This window comes from Protobothrops mucrosquamatus, unplaced genomic scaffold, assembly GCF_001527695.2.
Source record: "Protobothrops mucrosquamatus isolate PMUCROS unplaced genomic scaffold, P.Mucros_1.0 scaffold103, whole genome shotgun sequence".
NCBI classification, from domain to species: domain Eukaryota; kingdom Metazoa; phylum Chordata; class Lepidosauria; order Squamata; family Viperidae; genus Protobothrops; species Protobothrops mucrosquamatus.
This window is the reverse complement of record NW_015386476.1, coordinates 238,465-263,284: the sequence shown is the minus strand read 5'-3', so window position 1 is coordinate 263,284 and position 24,820 is coordinate 238,465. Positions and strand designations below refer to the sequence as shown.

Genomic DNA, 24,820 nt, shown 5'->3' with positions numbered 1-24,820 from the left:
GAAGAAAAAATACTGAATGAAATAGAGACAGAAATACCCAAACTGCAAGTTTTTACAAAGAAAAAAGAGTGAAAATTGCTTAGAAGATTTAAAACAATTTCTTACTGCCTAGGCGTAGATGGAAGATGTATATCTCTTTATATTATTAACTGGCTTGCAATGCAAAAATATCTATGTGATATCTAATAATTCTTATAGTAAGTTTTTTTCCATTTTTTATGTTAAGTTACTTCCAAGATAACTCTTTATTTTATCTATCCTTCACCATTTACTCCAGTTACAAAAGAATTGCTAAAGTTTTCTGAGAATAATATAGTTTGTATAATATAGATAATTTGTTATTCCTTCCCCATTCCCAAAATTCACATTTTTTACATTTTTACTATTTCAGTAGATAGCAATGAGATAGTGCAGCTCCATTTTATCATGCTTCATCATTTGTGTCCTGGGAATGCCAACAGTGTACAGTATATATATTTGATTAAAAAAATACATGTAGAGATCTTTGACCCAATATTATCATATAGGAATCAGGGCTGAGGAATAAAAATTCTACTCCCTTCATTTGGAGAAAAAACATCTAGAAAAATTATGTAACATTCTTTAGTTTACTTTAATTTACATCTTTTTAATATACATCTTTTATAACATGTATTCTTTTCAACACAGTGTGTCATATGAATAGAAAAACAGGATACCAATTAAATAAATAAATAGAGCGTCTCCCTGCTCTGGGCAACTGGGCAGAGCTATTTTACTAGATGCACCCCAAATCAACTGCTTCCTCCATTGTATGTTCCATAACAAGGATAGAATTGCTGTCATGCATGATGCAAACAAGGAACAATCCTTTGAATGAAATGTACAGAAACACAGAATAACAGATTATCAAGTGTATTTGTACTCCCATTCTGAATAATCCTTAAAGACTTTATTATGTTCTCTCTTTTAAATCTGATAGTTATTACCTGTGGACCACCTCCTCAGGTCCTATATGGAAAGGTGGAAGGATCTGATTTCCACTGGGGATCAAGTATAAGTTACAGCTGTGCTGATGGGTATCACCTTTCCAATTCTGCTATCCTCTCATGTGAAGGTAGAGGAGTATGGAGAGGAGACATTCCACAGTGCCTACGTAAGTTCATTAAGATTAAGCATTTTTGGTTGTTTTTAAATATCTCTACTGTTTCATATTGTAATGGTGCATACTTATGACTGAGATGATAGCAGGAGTTACTTAGAGTCAACAGGGAATATTGTGTACAAGGTAAAAGCAGGCAGGACAGCAATTTCTCTTTAATGCAAATGAATTACAACTGGGAACGGAAAGTATAAGTATCATTTTCACTTTGAAATTCTGTGCAATATTCAAAATACTGAATGTGGAGTTCACTTCTGGCTATGTTACAAGCTCAGGTGTGTTTTTGAATTTGGATTCTCCCAAGAGAATCTAAATGTTTTGGTTGCAATTAAAACACATTCCTGGATAAAATTATATTTTCCTGTCTATCACCTCTGGCTATTTCTACACAGCCACTGGTCCTACCCCTTTTATCTTTTTGTATAGATTCTGCTTTTTTCCTAAAACTGCTTGCTCATATGATATCAGACAGCCATTCTTCCAGCCGGCTAGGGAGATGGTACAAAACCAGCAACTAGCAACTGCCTGCTTGTCCCATTCTTTCCTTGCTGTATTTGTTTTTCCATTGAGAGCGAGGTTAGAACTAACATATTAGCAATTGGGCAGGGGGAATGAATAGAAGCATCATAGTGCTTTGGCTGCAGGAGAGAAACTGCCTGTTTTGCTACAGGTCTGGATAATTACCTAAGTCAATAATTAGATGGCTAATCTTTGCAAACTGTACAGAATCCTTGCAATGTTAAGGAGACACAATAATCTCTTAATTAAGCCATACAGATTGACTGATGTTCACAAGTGGAAAATCCTTAAATTGTCCCAAATAATTCATTTTAATGGAATAGGGCTCAAAGCATCCTCTATGTATCAAAATCATTATTTATTTTTAATTGAAATATATACAAGAGATCTTGGTGAAGTGATGCATAAAGATATGCATTATTCGTATTGAATTATTTATACACACATACAAAAGCATTCTGAATATATATTGATCTATTTCTGCTAAGTTTTTGCAAACATTTATGAAAACAAGACTGCTTTCTGTTACCAAAGTATATTGATTAAAACATTTTTAAAGGCATAATTTTGTTATGAAACCACCAAAGGTCATTAATTGACTATCTAGGGTGTTTGGGGGAAAAATAGAAAATCAGATCTTTCTGATGATTTGGGCAAGATAACTTTTCTGAGCTTGTCACGAAGTTATTTTGCTATCTAAATCCATAAGAGAAAAATCTCAATGGAAAAACATCCTTTGACTGATTGATTTTCATACTTTTTACATGTTCCAACCTCCATGCTGTCCATAATGTGCCCACCATTTGTCTACTTCCTCCACAATATAGCTGCACCAAGCCTTGTGATTCCCATTTCTTATGGGTTCTCTTTTCATTTTTTAGTCTTGAAAACAATTTAGCAATAAATAGTGTGACTCCTTTTATCATGAATCAACAAATGATTTTCTTGTCTGTTTCTTAAGGCTCTGCATTAATATTCCTTCTGTGTAACAGCTGTCTATTGTGGAGAACCTGGTGTTCCAGCTAATGGGAGACTCAGTGGTAAAAGTTTCACCTACAGATCTGAAGTCACTTTCCAGTGCAGACCATCTTTGATATTGATAGGATCTTCAAGGCGAGTTTGCCAAGCTGATGGTACATGGAGTGGAATTCAGCCCACATGCATTGGTAATTTATTCATTTATTTATTACCATTGAGCAGCAAAAAAGAAATAAATTGACTAAGTTGTTTGGAAGGGATTTGAAGAAATATTTAAAAAGGCAACAAATGGTTGATCTTATTTCTATGCTGTCAATATTTTAACAAAGCCCAATTATATTAATGGTTCTTTTTTGTGCATAGTCAATGCATCTTTTGTCTGCTGCTAAAGGAACAAAATGTAATGTTACTCTACTAGTATCCTCTTTCCAATAAGAATATGAAAAATCTAGTAACCATAAATTAATCTAGATCAGATTTAACTTTCATTCTATTAAGAGGATATAAAAAGTATGCCCCTTGTATTCTCTACTGATACTAAAACTCTGAGTTCAGAGATTTTCCTGCACTTCCATTTAAACTTTTGAACACAATTCATTGTTATAATCCTGTTACTAAGCTAAAATAACTAAAATATCAAGATTTGCTTAAGGCAGCATGTTACATTTGTGAGATATTTATTTTTATTAGATGATAAAACAGTTAGATGTAAACATCAGTTACATATGAGACAAACGATAGGAGTTTCTCTAAACAAAACTTAAGAAATTGCTCCAGCCAGTAAAGTACCAGACACAGAAGCACGGGAAGGCTGTGATAATGCTAAAATCTGACTTGAGAGGGATTCTCACCTCAGTCTCTCTTCAGCTATTCTCCCTGGCCACTCATTTTTCAAATTTCCCTATTGATGAACAATATGTGAAAGGGAATTCTGTTCACATTTGTCTGTATACAAATAGTTTTTTTCATCACCTTTAAGAATGTACTACTCAAAAGTACAAGTTTGGAAAATAAGGAAGATGAGGCCAAATGAACGGGGGAGGGGCTTTTGGATGCAAGTCATTTCCATTCCTTCACATATTTTCAGCAATTATACAATCAAATGAATATCTGAACAGGGGGTTGTGTTCACATTAATTTAAGGTGGTGCATTAAGACCCAAAATGGAACCTATGTGTTATTTTATATTTATTATTCATCACTTAACTTAGCACATTATAATTCCATGACATTCAGAGTTGTATTGTTCCCATTTCCTTCCCCTCTTGCCTACCTGCCTAGTAATGACAAAATTCAGCCAGCTATCAGTATAAGACAAAGCAGTTTGACTGTCTCCTCCATATCACAAATAATACAGCAATCACTCAATCCTGTATATAGTTATTTAGATGACCTCATCTCAAAAGCTAGGTGTTGATTTGTATTTTGGCTCTGTTGAATTAATTCTCAGCTTAAAGAAACTCAAAAGAGCACAATTCTTTTGAAGTCATATTCTTCTCCCCCTGAAATAGCTTTTTTAAGTTAAAAAGAATCTAATTTTTGTCTTCACACATTTATCTCTGTAAAGCAGCAGTATTTAGCAACCATGTTAACCTATTCAAGAGCAGCTCTCTTCAGTAATGCAATACTGAAATGCTAAAGATCTAAAAAAAAAGAAAGAGAACAAAATACTGTATGATTGCTATGTAGTTTCAGTTATTGTTCAAAATATTAATTATTAAAACACACTGAGATATCCAGTAAGCTGGTTTCAGTTGTTGAAATTGGCCAACAATTACTATATGGTATTTATATGGCAAAGAATAGAGAATAACCTATCTCAGAGAGAGAGAGGGAGAGAGAGAGAGAGTTATGGAATCATCCCACTTTCTTAGAAGTTCTAATTATAGAAACAGTCCCTCATGGAAATTGTGGAAGAAAGTATCTAGATTGTTGGGGAACAAAGCTAAATAGAAGGGGCAGACTTCTCCCATCTGCCAATAATGCTTAGCCTATTCTTGGGCATGGCAAAGAAAACAAAAATAAAGGTGTAGGAAGAAATGCTTATAAAGAGCGAGGCAAACGGAGGAGAGAATCTTTGGACCTCCCTAGTCAATGAGTGACCTAGAAACATCAGAAAACAGCAGATGTAACTTTATGTTTGAGGTCAGAGGCCTTGTTCCCCTTTCTCAAATTGCTTCAAACTCTCCTGGTTTTCTGTGGGAAAATTCCATGGTATTTAGTTAAACTTCTATACTGTTAGAAAATTATTCTTAAGGTTATCTCATCAATTAAAAGCTACAAACCAAAGTTATCAGATGTTCCCTCTTATTTTCAGTGTAAACTCATTCAATAGAAAGGATATAATTCTGTTTCAAAATGCAATGAAGACAGGGAAGAAATCCAGTAATGTTGTTTTAACATCTTATGGTGGCAGGAGAGGAAGACTTTGCATATTTTATCACAGGACAGATTCAAACATTAAAATTTCCACCAGCAATATGAGATGTTATAGTCTCAGGAGGGTTGTATGACACACATTTCTGTTTACCATAATAATAAACTGGCTGTGATTGATTGGACTCACGACAAAAGGGCTGTAACCTTGCTATAGTATTTCTTTCTTGATTTATAGACATGCTGTTTAAGGGTAGCACCAAATCACACAAATATTTGAACATTCATCCTAACAGAGAGGTGTTGTTGAAGTAAATCCTAACTTTAATTAAATATTCTAAGACAAAGTGTTTTATAGTAATAATAATCCTTTGTAAACGGCACTTACTCAAAAGAGGCCCTGCCTACTTTTCAACTGCTGTAGCTTCAAGGTACTTAAAAAAATCATGATATTATTTTCTGCCTGGAGGAATGTTGTTTTATTTTCCCATTAGCAGATGCCTAGTCAAACTGCTGATGAAACTAAAAGTCCCTTGATTGTTCAAGTACTTTTTTTAAAAAATACCTTGTGTTAGACTCCTGGCCTCCTGACGGCTGAAGCCTTTAAGATTTGCTTTGCAAATAAGTCCATTATATATTCCAGTGACTGATTGAACTGAAAATCAAACACATATCCTAATTCTATTTTATAAATGCACTGGGAATTACTAAAATATCACCCTTACTATAAATAAGTGTATGAAGAACTTTTCTACTGTAAGAATATTTAGTGTTCCTTTGTTCCCCAAAATCTATTTCCTTCTTTCTCTTACAGGATTCAGAGTACTTTGTCCCTGGGTAGTCCTTTATAATTGTTCATAGGAATGATTGGCATTCCTGTTGCTAGATCCCATAATAATAATAATCATATACCAATTTCCAACTCAGTCAACAACAGCCAAATTAAGGCATCACCAAAAACACTCCCATCAACACTGACAGGGCAAGCCACTTGTGTATAAACAGAAGGCAAATCCCGCTCTTAGTGCTGATTGTATTACCTAGGTGGCTAATGAAAAATCTGCAAGAAAACAACGAGCTCAGAGAGCACCAAGACCCCAACCCTTAGCTACAAATATTCTCTTCTATTGGAATAATCATCATATAACAAAACTCTTCCTTAACATTGACAAGAATATGTATTGATGAAATCACCACAGCTTCAGAACATTTTTTTTCCTTTTTAACAATAGGCTACTTTTATTAAATACATGTAAATTTTGTTACGGCTGAAAGGCACTAGCATTTTGTTACTACTTTTGCCTTTATTTTTGTTAATATAGCATCATTAATATTGTTGTTGAAGCTAGTCAGGACTTTGACTTCAATAGAGTTCTACTCACAATATGAGACTGACAATAATTCTTTCCTTCTGTAAGCCTGCATGCCTCCTGAACAGATGCCCTCATGAATGCTATGGGAAGTGGAACAGAGCATCACAGGGGAAATTGGCAGTCACTGCCTCTCTTTCCTCCAGTGGAAACTCACTCCTGGATGCCTTCATTCTCCTGCTTGAGCAGGGGGCTGGACTAGAAGACCTCCAAGGTCCCTTCCAGTTCTATTCTATTCTATTCTATTCTGTTCTGTTCTGTTCTGTTCTGTTCTGTTCTGTTCTGTTCTGTTCTGTTCTGTTCTGTTCTATTCTATTCTATTCTATTCTCTGTCATCCTCTAGGTGAGATGGGCAGCATATAAGTTTAATAAATAAACAAAATAAATAAAAGTTCAAGGTGCCCTTCTGAGGATAACAGAAACAGAACATGATCTAAACGTTAACACTTACTCTAGCTGCGTTGATATGAAGCCTACATGTTCACATAGCAAAAAAATAACCTCAATGTTTCATTCATAATCAAGTTTTAAAGAATAATTAAAGAGTAAGGAGCTTTGATATCCTAAGCCTACACATGCAAAAGTTTTCTTTAAAGACACGTATAAACATACGTACAGATTCTGTGCCGCTAGAATTAAAAGAGTTGTCAAATGTTCAAAGGGATAAATATAATAAATGCATCATTGTGTTAAGCACTGTTTAAGGAAGCTTATTTCCCATATCTTGCTACAGTCTTCCCTGTATTCCCTAAATCTGATCTGGAGTGTTGATCAGCCTAACGTAAGTGATCTTATAAGTAAGTCTGTCCCTTTGTCCATGTTAGACCTGACCTAGAGATGGTGCATAATAGGAGGATTTGAGATTTGCTTCAAAACAATTTGGTAGGGTTTAGAGATCTACAAAGAAAGCAATTAATTTCTGTGATCCGATTCCAATATTTTCCTCCTACATTATATGCTTACATAATGCTTGATGTCCTTGATTCAGTGAAAAGTGTGTCTAGAATTAATTAAGAGATATAACTTTAATTTTCCATTCAACCCACTATCTGTTATCACTTTATTAAATACACTTTTTATTACAGTCATGGCTTGAAAGTGCACATATTCTTTCAAAATTTGGAAATAATTTTTAAAATGACCCTATTCATTAGAACCTACTAATCTATTTCATATCTCATGTGTTTTCAACTACAGATCCTGCTCATAACAGCTGCCCAGATCCTGGAACACCACATTATGGAATCCAGAATAGCTCCACAGGTTATGAGGTATTGTTCAGGGTTTATTTTTGCTATTGTATTTTGAGTATTTGTAATTGTATGTCTTTATATGCCTTTGAGTCAGTGTTGATTCCTGGCAACAGCAAAAATTTTAGAAGTGGTTTGCCATTACCTTCTTTCTAGACTGAAAGACAGTGACTAAACCGAGATGACCCAGATTGCTTTATGCCTAAAATGGGGCTCCAACTCATAGTCTCCCTATTTTTAAACTAGGGTCTTCACCATTACACCATATTGGCTCTCATTGTATAGTTTAGGATGACCAATTTTGATTTCCCTAGAAATCTACATCTTGTGCCATCTTAGTCTTTTCTTCATCAGCATTTAATATTCTTTATTATTTTTACTGGGAATAAGGAGAACTTTGCTTAACTGAAATATCAAAATGAACAGACCTAATTTGTGCTTTGCAATGTAATATGTGAATTGTATCTCAATAATTCTTTTGTTAACATCTTTCTCAGAATTTTGCAATGCACTCATCAAAATGTAATTTATCTCGAAATATAAAAATTTTGCTAAATTTGTGCATGGGAGAAAGCTTCAGGTCAAATCCATACATTAAGAAAAAGAGCATACAAAATGATATTGAAAAAAATATTGTAAATAATAATGGAAATACATATATGACTACATATTTGCGTACTTGTAACAACATAGATTGTGACTGAAGAAAGGTAAATATCATAGAAAGTTACATTTGTCCGTCAGTACATTTTGAAAAGCCTCTTCCATCATTTTCATGATGTCTTCTCCGTTAAATCTGGTGGAAAATTTAAATGTAAAACTTTTATTGCAATATTCCCAATCAAAATGTAAAAGCAATTTTCTCCCAAGTAACATCAGAGTTACAGACCAAGGAGTTGGCATTGATTAAATAAACAACAGAATTGTCGTTCTGCAGATACATGAATACATTAAAATCTATTACAATAACTTTGCAAAGGTCTTAGGATAATTAAGAAGACAATGTGTTTCTTCTAGGGTGTTGATTCCTATCATATATTATTGTTTAGAATGGTAGGAAAACACCATAAGCTTTGCCTGTATGATGGAAGGGGTGGTTTCTCCATCAACTTTTTTTTTTAAAGCTAATTGATTTTGGAGGAAATATTTCTACCTTTCCATTATAATTACTTAGACTTCTTGCTTTGAGATGAAACCATTGATCTTTATCCTGCCAAGTACAACCCCTACTCAGTGGTGGAATGCAGCCAGTTTGCACCACTTCGGCAGAACCGGTAGCTATTTTTTTGTTGCCCAGGTCCAGAATGGACTTCTGGAAGCGGCATCCACACAGAGAACTGGTTGTTCACATATTTGAATCCCACCACTGCCCCCACCCCAAAAAAAAGGGGAAGAGGGAGGAAAAGCTATATGTTGAATACAAGGGAGATGATTATTTGTTATAATTATGTTATATGTCATTTCTGTATTCCTTACTACAGACCTCTTATTCTGAACATGCAATTATCTATATAAATAAAAATGTAAATGTTCGTTTGTTCAAAATCTTAAATCTCCGAAAGTTCTTCACCGATTGCTTTGAAATTTTGACACAACGTTGCATTTGAATACGCGCGTGTTTTTATATACCTACTATTATATAGATGTCACCCCTGTGACAGGTAAAAACATGCTTTTTTTGAAAAACAGCACCATCTGTTGGATGTAAAAGCAACACACGCTAACAAAAAATATTGTATACCCACAAGCATTGTGAAATTAAACATATTACAAACGTGCGCTTTCTCTTTTCTTTCTTTTCCATTTAACCAGACTGAGCCACAGCAACGCGTGGCTGGGTACAGCTAGTATATAAATAAACTGTATAAGTAATTTAGTTAAAATTTAAAAATCAGTTTTTTAAAAAAATAACTTGTTTTAAACAATTTGCCATAATTTCTCCTTTTTATTTTTCAGGTAGGGAGCAGGGTCTTCTTCAGATGTAGAAAGGGTTATCATATTCAGGGCTCTTCTACAAGAACATGTCTTTCGAATTTAACTTGGAGCGGCATACAACCTGAATGTATTCGTAAGTAAAACAAAACAGTTACTAACATTTTTTTAAAAAAAACAAGATATTCATTTTTATAATATTTGACATTATCTATGAACTGATTTGCCTAATATTTTCCACTGGATCTGGAATAATCCTAGTATTCTGGCGGGGCAGGATATTTGCATACAATGTAAACCACGTGGTTTATAATTCTTCCAATGAAGTCAGTGACTCTTGACTGAAAAGGCTACTAAATTTCTTAGATTTCAGTCCTCCCAAGTCTAATCATCTGTATGACTCTCTAGATTTGGAAATTCTAAACTCTTAAGTCTCTTTCCTTTAAAATTTTAAAAAGTCTCCCAATTGATTATGTATTGTCAACTTATTGACTCTTAGTGACCACATATTTTCCATGATAATCTCCCAATCAGTATCTGCTTATTATTGTTATTAGTACATGTTTCCATTCTGGTTTCTTAGCTTTTCATTGCTTCAAATTTATTCATTTCTCTTACCCCATTAACATACAAACTGCATGTTGATAAAATATTTGAGGGGGGAGATAAAGTTCTGAATATATAGCTATGCAGTTGCCACAAAGGGGTTTGTTTGTCAGTAAAATATTTGCTTTACTTCCCTAATTTTGCTTTATATCCAATTTGTTTACATCTTTTATCCTGAGAAATGGATGTCATCCAGTATTTTGAGATTTCCTGTCAGTTAGAAGCCATCAAAATGCATATTTAGAAAGTACTTTGATGGAAAACAAAATTAAATTTAGTTGCTTATCTTATTTCAAATATAATGTCTACAAACATAATACAAAGGGGAAAATATTGTTACAATGCAGCTATAGCCAGTGTAACATAGTAGAAACTTATATTTAGAGGTTCCTAATAAATATATTTAGCAGAGAAATCATTTCTGAAATCGGCAGAGAGAAAATAGATCCTCAAATAACATTATGGATCACTGTCTAATTTGCAAAATACTTTAGCTTCTTCATTGTAATTTCTGTGCATCACACACATGAATATTCTTGAACTGAATTGTTTTCTTAGGCCTGAATGCTCCCACCCACTGTGCATGCCAGAAGGATTTACTTTTTATTTACCTGAATTCTTTTTAACTGTGGCTGGGAATGTTTAGTCTTATTATGAGAGTAAATTAATACTTGGGCTTATTTCAATTATGTTTTCCATTGTATTGTTGATCATTTTCATGATTCTCATTGTTGTTTTCTTAAATGTTTCAGTGGGTTATTTTCTGCCAGTCCTACTGCTTATTTCTATGACCTTGAAAGCCAGCATTAGAAAATGAGTTAATCATGGCTATAAACTGCCATCCTCAGATAGGCAATCTTTGTCTTTCTGTTTGATTGAAGGCTATCCCAGTTGGCTTAAGCCACTGTTGCTTCACAAATCAGATATGAGGCAATCATTCATATTGGTTCAGTTATCCAAGTAGCAAGGTGAAAAGGCAGACTAAATAATTGAAGGTGTCAATATTAAATTGCAGAAAACCTTCTGTTTCAGTTATATTGGTCAGAGATATGTTGTGTACCACCAGTGCAATGGCAGTCATGAAGAAATACTTGTGATACCAATGTCAGCTTTGAAGCACTGAGGTCTCATCTAACCATTGCTAAAGAGTACACTCTGTGGGCCTAGAATAGCCATATACTGTTGACTGTTTTCCTGAAATAATCAAAAGAGGGATTATTAAACCACCCTATGCTATGTTGATGGTATCAACATCCTTGGTGCCAAATAATAACAGGCATTCAATGAGACATAGGTTTTCTACATTTGGGAAAGATATCTCTGTAGGTTTTATATTAAAAATGGGGATGAGACTTTGTCTGGCATTTAAATGAAAGTCAGAACTTTTTTCTTTTATTCTTTGACCAACCCTTATGCTTCATAGCATACAGCAGCTATATATTGGATTAGTTTTCCTCTGAGCTTCTTGGACAGGAAGGTAATCAGATGCAGCTGTGGGGAGGGAAAAGAGGCTGGCTAGGGTCCTGCAGGAAAAAAAAGTAGAGGTACTGGGTACCTCTGGGTACCAGAGGTACCTCTGGGTACCAGATTATTCAGTGGGGGAAGAACTAGGTCAGTGGTGGCGAACCTATGGCACAGGTGCTGGAGGTGGCACTCAGAGCCCTCTCTGTGGGCACATGTGCCATCGCCCCAGTCCTAGGCCTTCAGCTGGGTTTTATAAAACCTTTTTGCTTTAGGCCTTCACCACCGTGTGCAAAATAAAAAGGTTCAATCAGTCAATTTCAACTTCTCGCGGGGAAAAAAAGTTCTTGCAAAGTTGGAATTGATTGATTGAACTTTTTAGTCCCCCCCCAGTCTGCTGTTACCACTGCAGCCACGCCTACCCAATTGGCCATGCCCACCCAATTGGCCATGCCCAGCCAATGGGCCACACCCACCCGGCACCCGACGATACATAAGTGGGTTTTGGATTGCAGTTTGGGCACTCGGTCTCTAAAAGATTTGCCATCACTGAACTAGGTGTTTCTTGTCTTTATGGTGGGGGGGAACACCATCTTTAGTGTAAACACCAGGTTATGTTTTCCTGGGGGATAAATTTCATGGCATCTCATGAACATTTCTTGCAAGATAACCTGTTGCTATAATCATCGAAGCCAGTTGCTGCCTGACTTAGATTTCACCCCAGTGGCTAGCCATATAATTCAGGACATGGCTTTCAGTAAAGACTGGCTTTTCCACATCAAAACCAATGAGCTTGTAAGTTAGGAAACCTGGCCCATCTTATGGGACTTTGATTGATTGAATTTGATAGGTACAAACTGCCATCCTGGAAGAGAGACACAAGCTTCCAGATGCAACATCCATCAGCTGATCAGTTCCTAAGTAGCAACAGCATTACAGGCATTAAAAGCATTTTTTTCTTTGGCTCAGGTTTTGGACATCCAAAATCTTCTCAAGAAGATATTGTATGCATTATTTTGATTGGAGATTTTGGTTCTTAGAAGTTAGTTTATTAATTTAAGTATTGTATAAAGTATTGTACAAAGATTAAAGAACAGTTTAAAGCAGTCTAAGCCTGCTTTATGCAAACAATAAGCAAACATTAAACTCCTACACTGGAGAAAGAATATATATAGCAAGTGGGATCATAAAGCACCTTGTTCCAGGGCTTGTTGAAACAGCAAAGTCTTAATAGCTTTCCTGAAGGGCTAGGACTAAATAAAATTCAGGGGCAATGCTATTCCAAAGAGTAGGGGTTGCTACAGGTAATGCACCTCTTCCAGAAAATGTCATTGCCTTATTGATGGGAACAGAAATATATCTGCTCTTCCAGATCTTACTGGATGGGCAGAAAAGTCAGAATAAGAAGGTACCATATATATTCAGGCTTTAAGCCATGTAGGGCTTTAAGGTGACAACCAGCACTCTGAATTGCTCACAGAAGTCAAGGGGTAACCTCTGCAAAATAGAGTTGTCATATGAGTGAAACGAGAGACAGTCGTAACTAGTGTTGTTGCACACAATGCACCAAGGAGTTCTATGCGATGCTGAGATTTGGACTCAGTGGCTCATAGCATGGCAGATCTAGTGGGCTGCACAACACAAGAGGTAAAGCCTATTTTTAGAGATGTAGGGAAAACATCAGTATGGAACTCCTTTGAGGCTAGTGAAAGCTTTTGCTTTTTTCTTATTTTATTGGTCTCGTTTCTATCATTAATGATTTATTTGAAATGTTATCAGCTCTTTAAATTCAGCTTTTGAAATGTTCCATCTCTTAAAAAATTTACTAAGCAGTGATTAGTACTTTTCATACTTCAACTGAACTTCAAACTATTTTATAATTTTTAGAAAGCTTCCATAAAGCCAGTACACTTTTCTTGGAATATTTCTATTATCTCATTAATCTTATGCCTGTTGTTGAGGAAGCTGGCTTCTCTCTAAGAAAATCCTATACACATTGAGCAAGTGAGCAGAGGGCTTTCAGAATTGATCCATTATGTATACTATTCTATAAGGACAAGGAAATATTGTACCCCCATATTAGCTTCCTATTCATGTTTCCACTTTATACTCTACTATGGTACCATTTTGCTGATATATTTTGTTCCCCAAGCACTTGAAGTTTGAAGTTTGAAGTTTTATTGCATTTATATCCCGCCCTTCTCCCAATGGACTCAGGGCGGCTTACAGCCAATTAAAAACAGAACAATCAATACAAATCTACAAAATTTAAAATCAATTAAAAGATATATACAATAGGTCTATTCATGTTTTAAAATTAATTAAAAACCGGTTTAAAATATCCCTAGGCCAGTCCTGCCTGCTGGAACAACCATGTCTTGAGGGCGCGGCGGAAGGAGGGGAGATCCGGAATCAACCGGATCTCTGGGGGCAGCTCGTTCCAGAGGGTGGGGGCTCCAACAGAGAAGGCTCTCCTCCTGGGGGTCGCCAACCGACATTGTCTGATTGACGGCATCCTGAGGAGACCCTCTCTGTGGGAGCGTATCGGCCGGTGAGAGGTAATCTGTGGCAGAAGGCGGTCTACTCCAATTCTTGACTATTTGGTGAACTTTATACAAATACTGCCGCATCTACTTTATAGTTTTTCACAGCAAGGATTGTCAGTTTCTTCAAAGAGAATTATCTGTTTAAGAAAGATAAATATATTTCATCCCACGTCAGGCCTTTCTGATTGGACAATAACTGGTCCCAGCCATCAATCTTTGTTCACCCTTCCTGCCTCACTATCCAGGTTGATTTGATGCTTGCTTCATTAATTGCCTCAGGATACTTTGCTAGTGTTCCTTGTATGTGATACAAGAGACCACAATAAAGGAAAGCAGGTTGCTCACCTGTAAGTATAATTTTTTTAATAGCCTTTTCATTCACATGATTCTCTTCTTGACTGGGGATGGGTGGGGAGCAGTTTGCTCACGGAATTCAGGCAGCTTCTTCAGGCATGCACGGTAGGATGGAGCAGTCAAAGACCACTAAAACAATTTTGGTTAAGAATGTTTTCAAAAGCATAATAAGCCTATTTGTGGAAGCACAGACGGTCACTCCAAGAGCTATAACGGCAGGTAAGCAGCCTGTTTTTTCTTCTCTTTTTCCTTGTTACAAAGAGGATTAGGGGACTGGAGGCTAAAGCATATAAGGAACGGTTGCTGGAATTGGGTATGTCTAGTTTAACAAAGAGAAGGACGAGGGGGGACATGATAGCAGTGTTCCAATATCTCAGGGGCTGCCACAAAGAAGAGGGAGTCAAGCTATTCTCCAAAGCACCTGAAGGCAGGACAAGAAGCAACGGGTGGAAACTAAGCAAGGAGAGAAGCAACCTAGAACTAAGGAGAAACTTCCTGACAGTTAGAACAATTAACCAGTGGAACAACCTGTCTTCAGAAGCGGTGAATGCTCCAACACTGGAGGTTTTTAAGAAGAGACTGGACAGCCATTTGTCCGAACTGGTATAGGGTTTCCTGCCTGAGCAGGAGGTTTGACTAGATGACCTCCAAGGTCCCTTCCAACTTTACTACTACTACTACTACTACTACTACTACTACTACTACTACTACTACTACTACTATTATTATTATTATTATTATTAATGATTGTCGATGCATCATGTGCAGGACAGTGCGGTGTGTTGCATTACGTTCAGATTAGGCTTTTTCACATTTCTTTCTTACATTGTTTCTTTATTAACAACATAGAGAAACACATAACAATAGTATGTTAATAATATGTTTTTCCAAGCAAAAGTGTAAAGTAATAAAATGTTTGTCACTTATCCTAAAAATGGCCTAATTTGTGCTGTTTTTTTTGAATATTTCCAATAGCTTTTTAAATCTTTTTCAGCTCATGGTTGTAGGCAGCCAGAGACGCCAGCGAATGTAGATGTAAAAGCAATAGATCTACCTACTCTAGGCTACACTCTGGTGTATACGTGTCAGCCAGGATTTTTTCTTGCTGGTGGATCAGAACATCGGACATGTAAACCAGACATGAAGTGGACAGGAAAGTCACCTGTTTGTAAAAGTAAGTCACTGATAAATTAATGGTAAAGTTTAATAGTTTATAAAATCCACTTCTAATTTATTTAAAATGTTTAAAATGTTATCTATCATCTATCTATCATCTATCATCATATTATAATCATATTATATATTATTTTCCTGAAGCATAGAGACATAAAATAATGAGAACAAATCATGTATACTATATTCAAGATAGAAGTTAATATCTAAATATTAACTTAATATCTATAATATTAACTTATTAATATTATTTAAATATTCCACAATACTAACATATAAGGAGTATTCATCTGTTGGACTGGCCACTTCATGGGAAACTTTGGCAAAGAGTGTCATGAGCTGTTGAGACATTTTGGAGTTGCTTAGATTCCAAGGGCAGCACTCCCTCTTCTTTTCCATTGCTACCTCCAGAAACATCACTAGTGAAATGTTGACTTATCAAAATTTCTGCTCAGTAAGGAGAAACACGGGGGAAAGGGGGAATCTTATTGGGTGATATTTTATAAAAGGAAGTACTACACTGATGGAGAGGTGATCAAAGTGTACAAGTACTTTTAGAAATAAGGCAAGTTCTGAGGAGTAATTAATTATGCCTTTCACTTCACTTTAGTTATTGAAAGTTTCTCCATGTTGAGAAAGTATGACTGTTTAAGACATTTTGTGGATGCTAAGCAGGCAGAAATCTTGATTATTATCAGTCAGCAGTTTTGCAAAATACATCTGTGAATGTAGATTGTCCCTCCTCTTCGTTTGTATTAATAGTCTTGAAATCAGAGAAGGTGAAAGGAATTTAGATGTATCTCAAATAACTCATGTCTTTCAGATAAACACATTTTTATTAGAAAGCATGTAGCTTGTGTTTTTTTTAATAACATTTGTTAATTGGAAAAGGTGCAAGCAGATTCCTTTCAGTCTTAAGTATTATTACCAATTAAGAAAACATGAGGGTTAGATGGAATTTCAAAGAAGCACTATAAATAATTGCCCAGATGTACAGGCTTTATAATTACTGTATAAAACCTGACACTAACAAGGAGAAGGATAGTTTAATTTATCCACCTAGAGTGTCAGAGTTAAGATGTTAGAACAGACTGGGAGTGTTTGGTTACTGAGTGACTTTGGAATAGTCACTGTATCTCAGCCAAACATTTTTCACAGATTGTTGTAAAAAATAGGAGGAGGGAGACGTATACCTATAAGCTTCTGAATAAAAGGAAGAATATAAATCTGATAAATAAATGTTATTGATTCAAGGACAGCTGCCAATATATAAAATTATCCTAATTTCTTATGGGAATAAAAGATCTGCTCCTTTTGGCAATATATGTTGCCTACTTGTATGTTTTCTACTTCTAGACCTTACATTTATAATAAAGGAATGTTTGTGGCATTTTGATACCAGTGGGGAAAAAGCTTGATTTATCCTTGAGCATGGAAAAAGCCTCAGCAGACATGTTTGAGTTTGTCCACAAGAAGAATGGACTAAAGAGGGTGTAAATACTATGCTCTGAATAAATGATTTATTTTTGGTTATCATTAATAGACAAGTAGCAAATTAGAGCCACCACATTTTTAATTCCAGTAATACTTTCCACAAACTATCTGGTATTTCCACAAACTATCTGGTATATGGATCTTAAATGGTCAAATGGGAAAGAAGGAAGTTGATGCGTAACTAAGGTCTATGACAATTCACCACGGCAAAGTCTCCATAGCCAACTCACCTCAGATAACTTGCCATGGCTAACTCCCCATGGGACAACTCATCATGGCCAACTTATTACAAGACAACTCACTGTGGGACAAAAGTTACACTAATATCAAAGAAATGGTGGAATGGAATCATTAAAAAAGGATGCAAAAGGAGGGACAAAATGAATTGTGAATGACAAAAATTATTTTTGTATTTACTTGAAATAAATTGAGTTGTTAAATTGTTCCACGATGAGTTGTCCCGTAGTGAGTAGTCTATGGCGAGTTGTCCCATTCTGACTAAAACTATGTATTATGCTATTGCTCCATCAAGTTCCTGAAAACAGAGTTGGAATGGGTAGGAAACAACTGAACAAAATTGAATAAATAACAGGAACTAGGAGGAAGCAAAATAAACATTTAACTGAATAAAGAATTTAATATATCCTTGCTAAAAAAAAGTATTGATAATTATGTTCAATAAATTGCAATTAAGGGATCAATTTAATAACTTATCTTAGGCTATGTATCTTAGATATGGTGATAGCTGTAGGCCTCACCCTCTTCCTCTTAAGTTGGTTGGGGAACGGTTTGTGGATGATAGCTGAGGGAAGTAGAAAAATGCCTTCACTGTCTTTTTTATTACTTCTTCTTCAAACAATTTATCTCCTAACTTCTTGCCTTTTCAGAATCTATTGTCTGGATTTTTTTTCCTTTTTTTTGGTCAATTTGTCTTGTTTAACAGTCTCCTCAAAGTTATTCCTCAAGATCTTGAGGTGGCTTCTTAAGGTCAAATGGCATTATTTCAGATTTATACCCATAAAGACACACATATCATGCATAATTAAGACTATTAAGGTTAAGAGGTTGCTAGGGCTGCTGCCTGGACTGCTCAGAGGAGAAGTGAAGCAGAAAGTGCAAGCTAGGGAAATTTGGCTAGAAAATGGCAATAAAAAAGATAGGTGAAGAGAAGGAGTAAATGTGAAATTTTGGAGATTTATCCATATGCTTAGTGAAGTTTCTAAGGGGTTTTCTAGCTTGGGCTAGCTACTTGACTTCATGTTCCAGCCCTTGAGTCTCCCCCACAAAAAAAGAAGTATTGAAATAAGAAGATCAATTATTTTTCTTTACCTATTGTCCTGGGATTGATACTTTGTAAAAGTATGTTTAAAATTCTGGAATTGGGCATGCCCAGTAGTCTAGCCAAGTTTGCCAGTGACACCAAACCATTCAGAGTGGCAAAAGCAATAAACATCTCTGCAAAATAGGGAAATGGGCATCAAAATGTCAAATGCCATTCAGTATTAACAAGGATAAAATATTGCACGTTAGAGCCAAAATATTAAGTAGTCATACAAACTAATTACATCTGAAATAACAGTGATTGATGAGGGAAGAGCTCTTGAAGTAACAGTAAACATTTCAGTGATTGTTTCAACACAGTGTGCATCTGCTATAAGAAGGCCAAAAGCTTGTTAGGGATAATTAGAAATGATATTGAAAATAGAGATGCCGACATTATAATGCCCTTGTATAAATCAACAGTGTGATCACCTCTGGAATATTAGAATATATGATATAGTTCAGAAAAGGGCAACTGAGATGATCAAAGTGCTGGGTGAGTTTCTGCATGAGAAGAGGCTGGAACATTTGGGACTTTTTAGTCTAGAAAGAAGGTGAATAAGGGGACATGACTGAGATGCATAGAATTGTGCATGATGTGGATAAAGCGGACAAGCTTAAGCTGTTTTCACCTTCCAAAAGTACTAGAACCAGAGATTACCCTATGAAATTGAATCCTGGAACATCCTTAGACAAAAAGAAAAAAGTGCAGAACATTTAATTAAACTTTAGAATTTGCTAACACAAGATAAGTGTCAGCTAATAGTTTGGCTGGCTTCAAAAATGTTGAATTTATCCAACATTTTTGAAGCCAACAAAACTATTAGCTGACACTTATGTTGGATAAATTCATGAAATTCATGAGAATCAGCGGCTATTGGCCTTAATGGCCTTAATGGTAGTATGACTGCTTCTGAAGGCATCTTCTGGGAAACTGGGGACTTCCTTGTGTAGTTTGTTGGCTAATATGAGAAGAGACTGGTGGACTACATAGACAGCAGGGCACTGCTTGTGTTCTTATTTTGAACTCTACCACTACTTTCCTGAAAAGTCAATTTTCCAAAAAAGGTTTTATTCATTTGCATATCTAATTAATAAACATGCCATTTTATGTATTTTTTAAGCATGTGCATTCTTCCTCTAAGATGGTAAGCAGGAGATTTTATTGTCAAGCAACATTCTAAAGTCTCTTAAGTTGGGTTGTGTTCACTCATACTTACTTCCTAATGTCTTTTAGCGCTATAGGCCTAATAATGGAAATGTTCTTTGAAGAAAGGGGGATCTGATTCTGCTGCCTTGACTATAGCCTAGACCACTTTTAGAATGTATCTCTCTCAAAACTGATTGTATGTCTCCATTTATGGAGAAAAACAGCTTTTTTATTTGTAACTGTTGGCTTGTCAAGAATCATATATCATATTCCAATCCACTACTCTTAAAGCCAAGCTTGCTTCAAAACGATATCACCATAGCTCTTGATGTTGTTTGCTATAGGTTCCTGTAGGTGAGCTGGATAATCTGAAAGTCTTCATGTGGTCTCCCGCTGGTAAAAGGATGAGGAATAAGTAGCCATCATGTACTATAACATGAAAACATTGTTTGGTGTGAGCTAGGAATGAGCAACCTATGGCTTTCTAGGCGTTGCTGAAGTAACATTGGTCATACTGCATCTGGTGAGAGTTAAGGATTCAGGACTATCTGCAGAGTTATCAGTTGTCGAGTCTTAGACCAAGTGGAAGATCTCTTTGTACACGTACATTACTAATCTCTATTTATGTCACTGTCTTAGTTTTTCATGTGTGTCTTTTAGTCTTTGATGTGCATATAATGCTCTTTACAGCTCTATGCTTTCTGAATTCAACACGTTAAAGATAGCTGTTGTTTCTTTTTGTTTATTACTGTGCTAGCCCTTTCCAAACAGGAACAAGATTAGGCAGGACTATTTCCTGAAAGCCTGCCTATTTTTCCTTCAGTAAGTCCTCTTTCCCATGTAGTCATAGTTTACATTCCTAAGCACATGTCATTGGCCATTGTGAATTAAGATGCATCAAATTATGCTGCTACTAGAATAGCAGGAGAGGCACTCCAAGATAAAAGATTTGTATATGTAGTGCAGCAAACTTGAATTGTTTGTTATATAGTAATATTACCAAGAGGTTTTCCAACCACTGGTGCATAGTAAGAAATATGATCATAGTCCTGGCTGTTTCTGGCTTATAATTATGTCATTAGTTTAGTAGAATTTAATTATAGATTTTAAATGTGTATAAAGACATACATGAACACCTTCATCATTACTAGTATAAGGCTCTCTGTTACAGCACTGTGGTTGATATAAAAATGTTTTTTTTTAGAAATGAGAGCAGCAATTATCCCCACCATTAGCAAACCTGCCATGATGCAAACTTTGGACTCCTGAATTTTTTATTTTTTTCTCATAAGTATACAGAACTATATCTGATTGAATATGTAATACAGATTTTAGCTATGTCTACCATAAATAATAGGCATATCAGAAAACACACAATTGCCTCAATCAAGCATTATGTATCAACAAATAAAAATATGTTTATAAAAATGATAATTTGTCTTTTTACTTGTAGGTAAAGGAGTGAGAGAAGTTAATGAGACAGTAACTAAAACACCAGGTTTGTATACGAGAACAGTTTTAGAACTAAATACCTTAAATTCTTCTGCAGTTTCTCATACAATAAAAATACTTCTAGCCTTTATCAGAACCACTTCGTCACTGATATAAATATTTACCTAAATACTGGAATATAAGCTCAATTGTCTGAAACTGCACTTTTTTTTTTAAAAAAAAGGCATCCATTATTTTGGCATTATTTAGGGGTGTTTTCATTACCCTGCCACACACAGAACTTGTGAATGAGGTCTGGAGGCCAACTCTGCCATTTTATGCAACTTTTCTGTTGGGAAGGAATATGAAAGGGGTCTAGTAGTCCTAGCAGAAAACCACTTAAGTATGAGCAACCAGTTGCTGCAGCTGCCAAACAAGCCAATACAGTCCTAGGCTGCATCAACAGAGTGTCAAGATAATGTGTTACGTCAGTATAGCTTTATACTGCTTTAATAAAAGCACATTTGGAACACGCTGCATCCAATTTTGGTTACTGTGATATAAACAAGATATTGAGACTCTAGAAAGAGTCCAGAGAAGAACAACAAAAACGATTAGAGGATTAAAGGCTAAAACATAGAATGAAGAATTGCAAGAATTAAGTATGTCTAGTCTAACAAAGAGAAGAACCAGAGGTGACATGATAGCAGTCTGCCAATATTTGAATGTCATAAAGAAGAGGGGGACAACCTATTCTCCAAAGCACCTGAGTGCAAGCAAGAAGTAATGGATGGAAAGAGAGATCCAACTAGGAGAAATTTCTTGACAGTAACAGCAATTAATCAGTGGAACGGGTTGCATTCAGTGCACCAACACGGAGGTTTTTAAGAAGAGATTGGACAACCATTTGTCCAGAATGATATGGGCTTGAGCAGGGATTGGACTAGAAGACATTCAAGGTCCCTTCTAACTCTGTTATTCTGTTATGATATATAGGGCTGTAAGTGATCAAAAAGTGATTTCAAAAAATATTCTGAACCTCATGCAAGCACACTGTGCACCTCTTCACTACTTATTAATACAACCACATCTTTTCCCCACCCCCTTGCAAGCGTGAAAAAAAGATAATGCCATGTTAAAGGAAAACAAAACCTATTTAATGCTAATACAGCTCTTAAAACCTTTTTTCTGGCTTGTTCAGAAGCCTGAAATAAATTAGGCCATTCTAATCCATAACAAAAAGATGTGCTGTGCTTGAATGTACAACATGGGTAGGTAGACAGACAGAATATCTTCAATTATATGGTTCTCTAGTTGCACAGCAAATACATAATTTTATCATCATAAAACTAGATGGCGTTAGTTCTAGAACTAGAAACTAATTTCTAAAAACTAAAATTTAGAACTAGATTTCAAAAGACCTGTATATTATATATTAGAATCAAGAGAGACTATTGCTTTATATCAGACAATGTACTCTAATGGAGAGCCTTATCATAAAAGTAGGAGTTAAACACACCACAGTTGTCATATGTAAAAATCATTTTGTTTCCATCTTATAAATAATGAGCTAGAGAAAAGCAAATATATTTAAAAAATCAAATTCATTTCATAATGCATATTTTAATTTATTCAATTTTAAATTTCAGTTTCTCCTGGATTTGCTTAACTTTCAAATTCATAACCATGGCCTCAGAAGAGGATTTACAGGATTCACAGAGAAAAATATCATGTGACAGTAATGTGTAAATCAGCCAGGACATGACTTGGAAATGGAAAGTTTCTACTGAAATTTGGGATTTGAAATTGAAATATAATAAAATTACATTCTAAATTTGACCATTGATTCTATAAATAGGCCTTCCTCTTGAATCACAGTAGTCTTTGGGATTCTCTTCTTCCTAACTTTTCTTAAACAAAAACAACTTTTCAGAAGTTCTTGAATTCTGGTTCAACCTGTCATAGATTAAAAGCTGTCACATGAGAAAACAAAACACTAACTTTAAATATGTTCTTATCCCAAAGGATGTCTAACAACACCCATAGAACTTATTTCCTTCTTCCCTGACACATGATCCTTGTACGTGTTGTGGTATATGCGCATATGGCATCCACACAAAATTGCACAAAATTAAATAGAAGTTAAATACTTTTTTAAACATTATGCCTAAGAGCCTGCAATTTGAAGATCCTACTATTTCCACCTAAAATTTAAGCTTTTATATGAAAATGCTAAAATTTTGTGAGATTTCAGAGATTTTATATATTATTGCTTATTTATTATACAGTTTTTGTGTGGAGTAAGCTTTGGAGTCTCTGTGCGCCCTCATAAAACAAAATAACAACACTAGCAGCATTTAACTTTCATTGTCCAATGAAGTTTTCTCTGTACTGTATTTCCATTCCCATAGCTTACCCAGGTACCAGTGAAACATATATCGATGCCAAGTGAGAATAAGAATTTAACTTGCTCAAGTATGTTTATATAATTCTCACCTAGATGTTTCAGCCTGAGGGCTAATTAGCCCATAATGCTACAAAATGAAAAATTCATGTCACAAGACTAGTGTTCATAATTATCCAGCTACCTGTGCATTCTTTTCGGTGGTGTTATAACCTTACAATGCTTTCAGTGTGTCTTCAGTGTTGAATGTGCAATATGTCTCTTTATTCTTTAAACAAAATGTGCTTCCTGTGTCTCTCACCTACCAACAAAATTGAAGTCTGAGATTAAATATTAATTAATTTGCACAATATAATTGATACTGCATGTTACGTTACAATCCACCTATTTCCTTGCTGACTGAGAGGTTTTGCTTTTGCTTGTCTCCCAAATAATGAAAGAAAATCAAGAATCCGTGGCCACCTTACCACCATGAGAAAAAGAGGCTGACAAATAAGCTTCCTTATATTTTAAACACAGTTACCATGAGAGTAACCAGAACGGAGAACATTGTCTTATTATAGGCATGAGCATCGGGCATCACATTAATTTTTCATGAAAATTTTAAACTATGCACCAATATCCAATTTTCCTGTATGATTCTCAGTGAAATAAATGGGATTTAGCCATGTCTACCATTTGTCAAGAATGCATCCAAACTGCCTTGAGTTATTTTTTTTTCCTAATGGATGAATGCTTTTCTTAACTAAACATTGTTTCAAAAAACATTTCATTACAATGACCAATGTGCTCACATTTTTTTTAAAAAAGCTATTTCCTCATATCTTTTTGAAGAGCTGGAAAAGAGATTGAAATAGGAAGAGAGAATAGTTTCTTGAGATTTATTTTAACACAAATTTAATTAATTTGGCATTTTCCTACCTATTTATTATGGAGACAATTTTTTTGGAAAAAAATATGTATATTGGACAAAATTATGTATCCAAAGGAATACAGGGGAAGAAATGTATAGGAAAATATGTGTGCATGTGTGTGTGTGTGTGTGTGTGTGTGTGTGTGTGTGTGTAAAAATCATGCACATTTGGGGGGAGGGGAGGAAATACTATGAAAAAGGGAAAAACAGAGTTTTAAATTAAGAAACTGAAGGGACTTGGAATCTATGCATGAAATTCGTTTACTTCAATTTGAAATTATTCATATTCATATTTTATAACATAAAAAACCCAAACTTCTATACATCAGGGTTTACCAGAAGTGTTATCATTGATATATTAATATTTCAGATTGACAAATATTGCCTATTATGGAACCACCT

General features: G+C 35.3%; 1 protein-coding gene across 1 annotated transcript in view; it reads left to right on the top strand.

Moving 5' to 3' along the window:
* LOC107284570 (CUB and sushi domain-containing protein 1) overlaps positions 1-24,820 on the top strand; it is a 478,687-nt gene that overhangs the window by 444,795 nt on the left and 9,072 nt on the right. The window contains exons 57-62 of the mRNA XM_029283474.1: positions 962-1,135; positions 2,653-2,826; positions 7,582-7,655; positions 9,591-9,702; positions 15,528-15,707; positions 21,124-21,168. Coding sequence (XP_029139307.1) covers positions 962-1,135; positions 2,653-2,826; positions 7,582-7,655; positions 9,591-9,702; positions 15,528-15,707; positions 21,124-21,168 — 759 coding nt within the window. The remainder of the gene's footprint in view (positions 1-961; positions 1,136-2,652; positions 2,827-7,581; positions 7,656-9,590; positions 9,703-15,527; positions 15,708-21,123; positions 21,169-24,820) is intronic.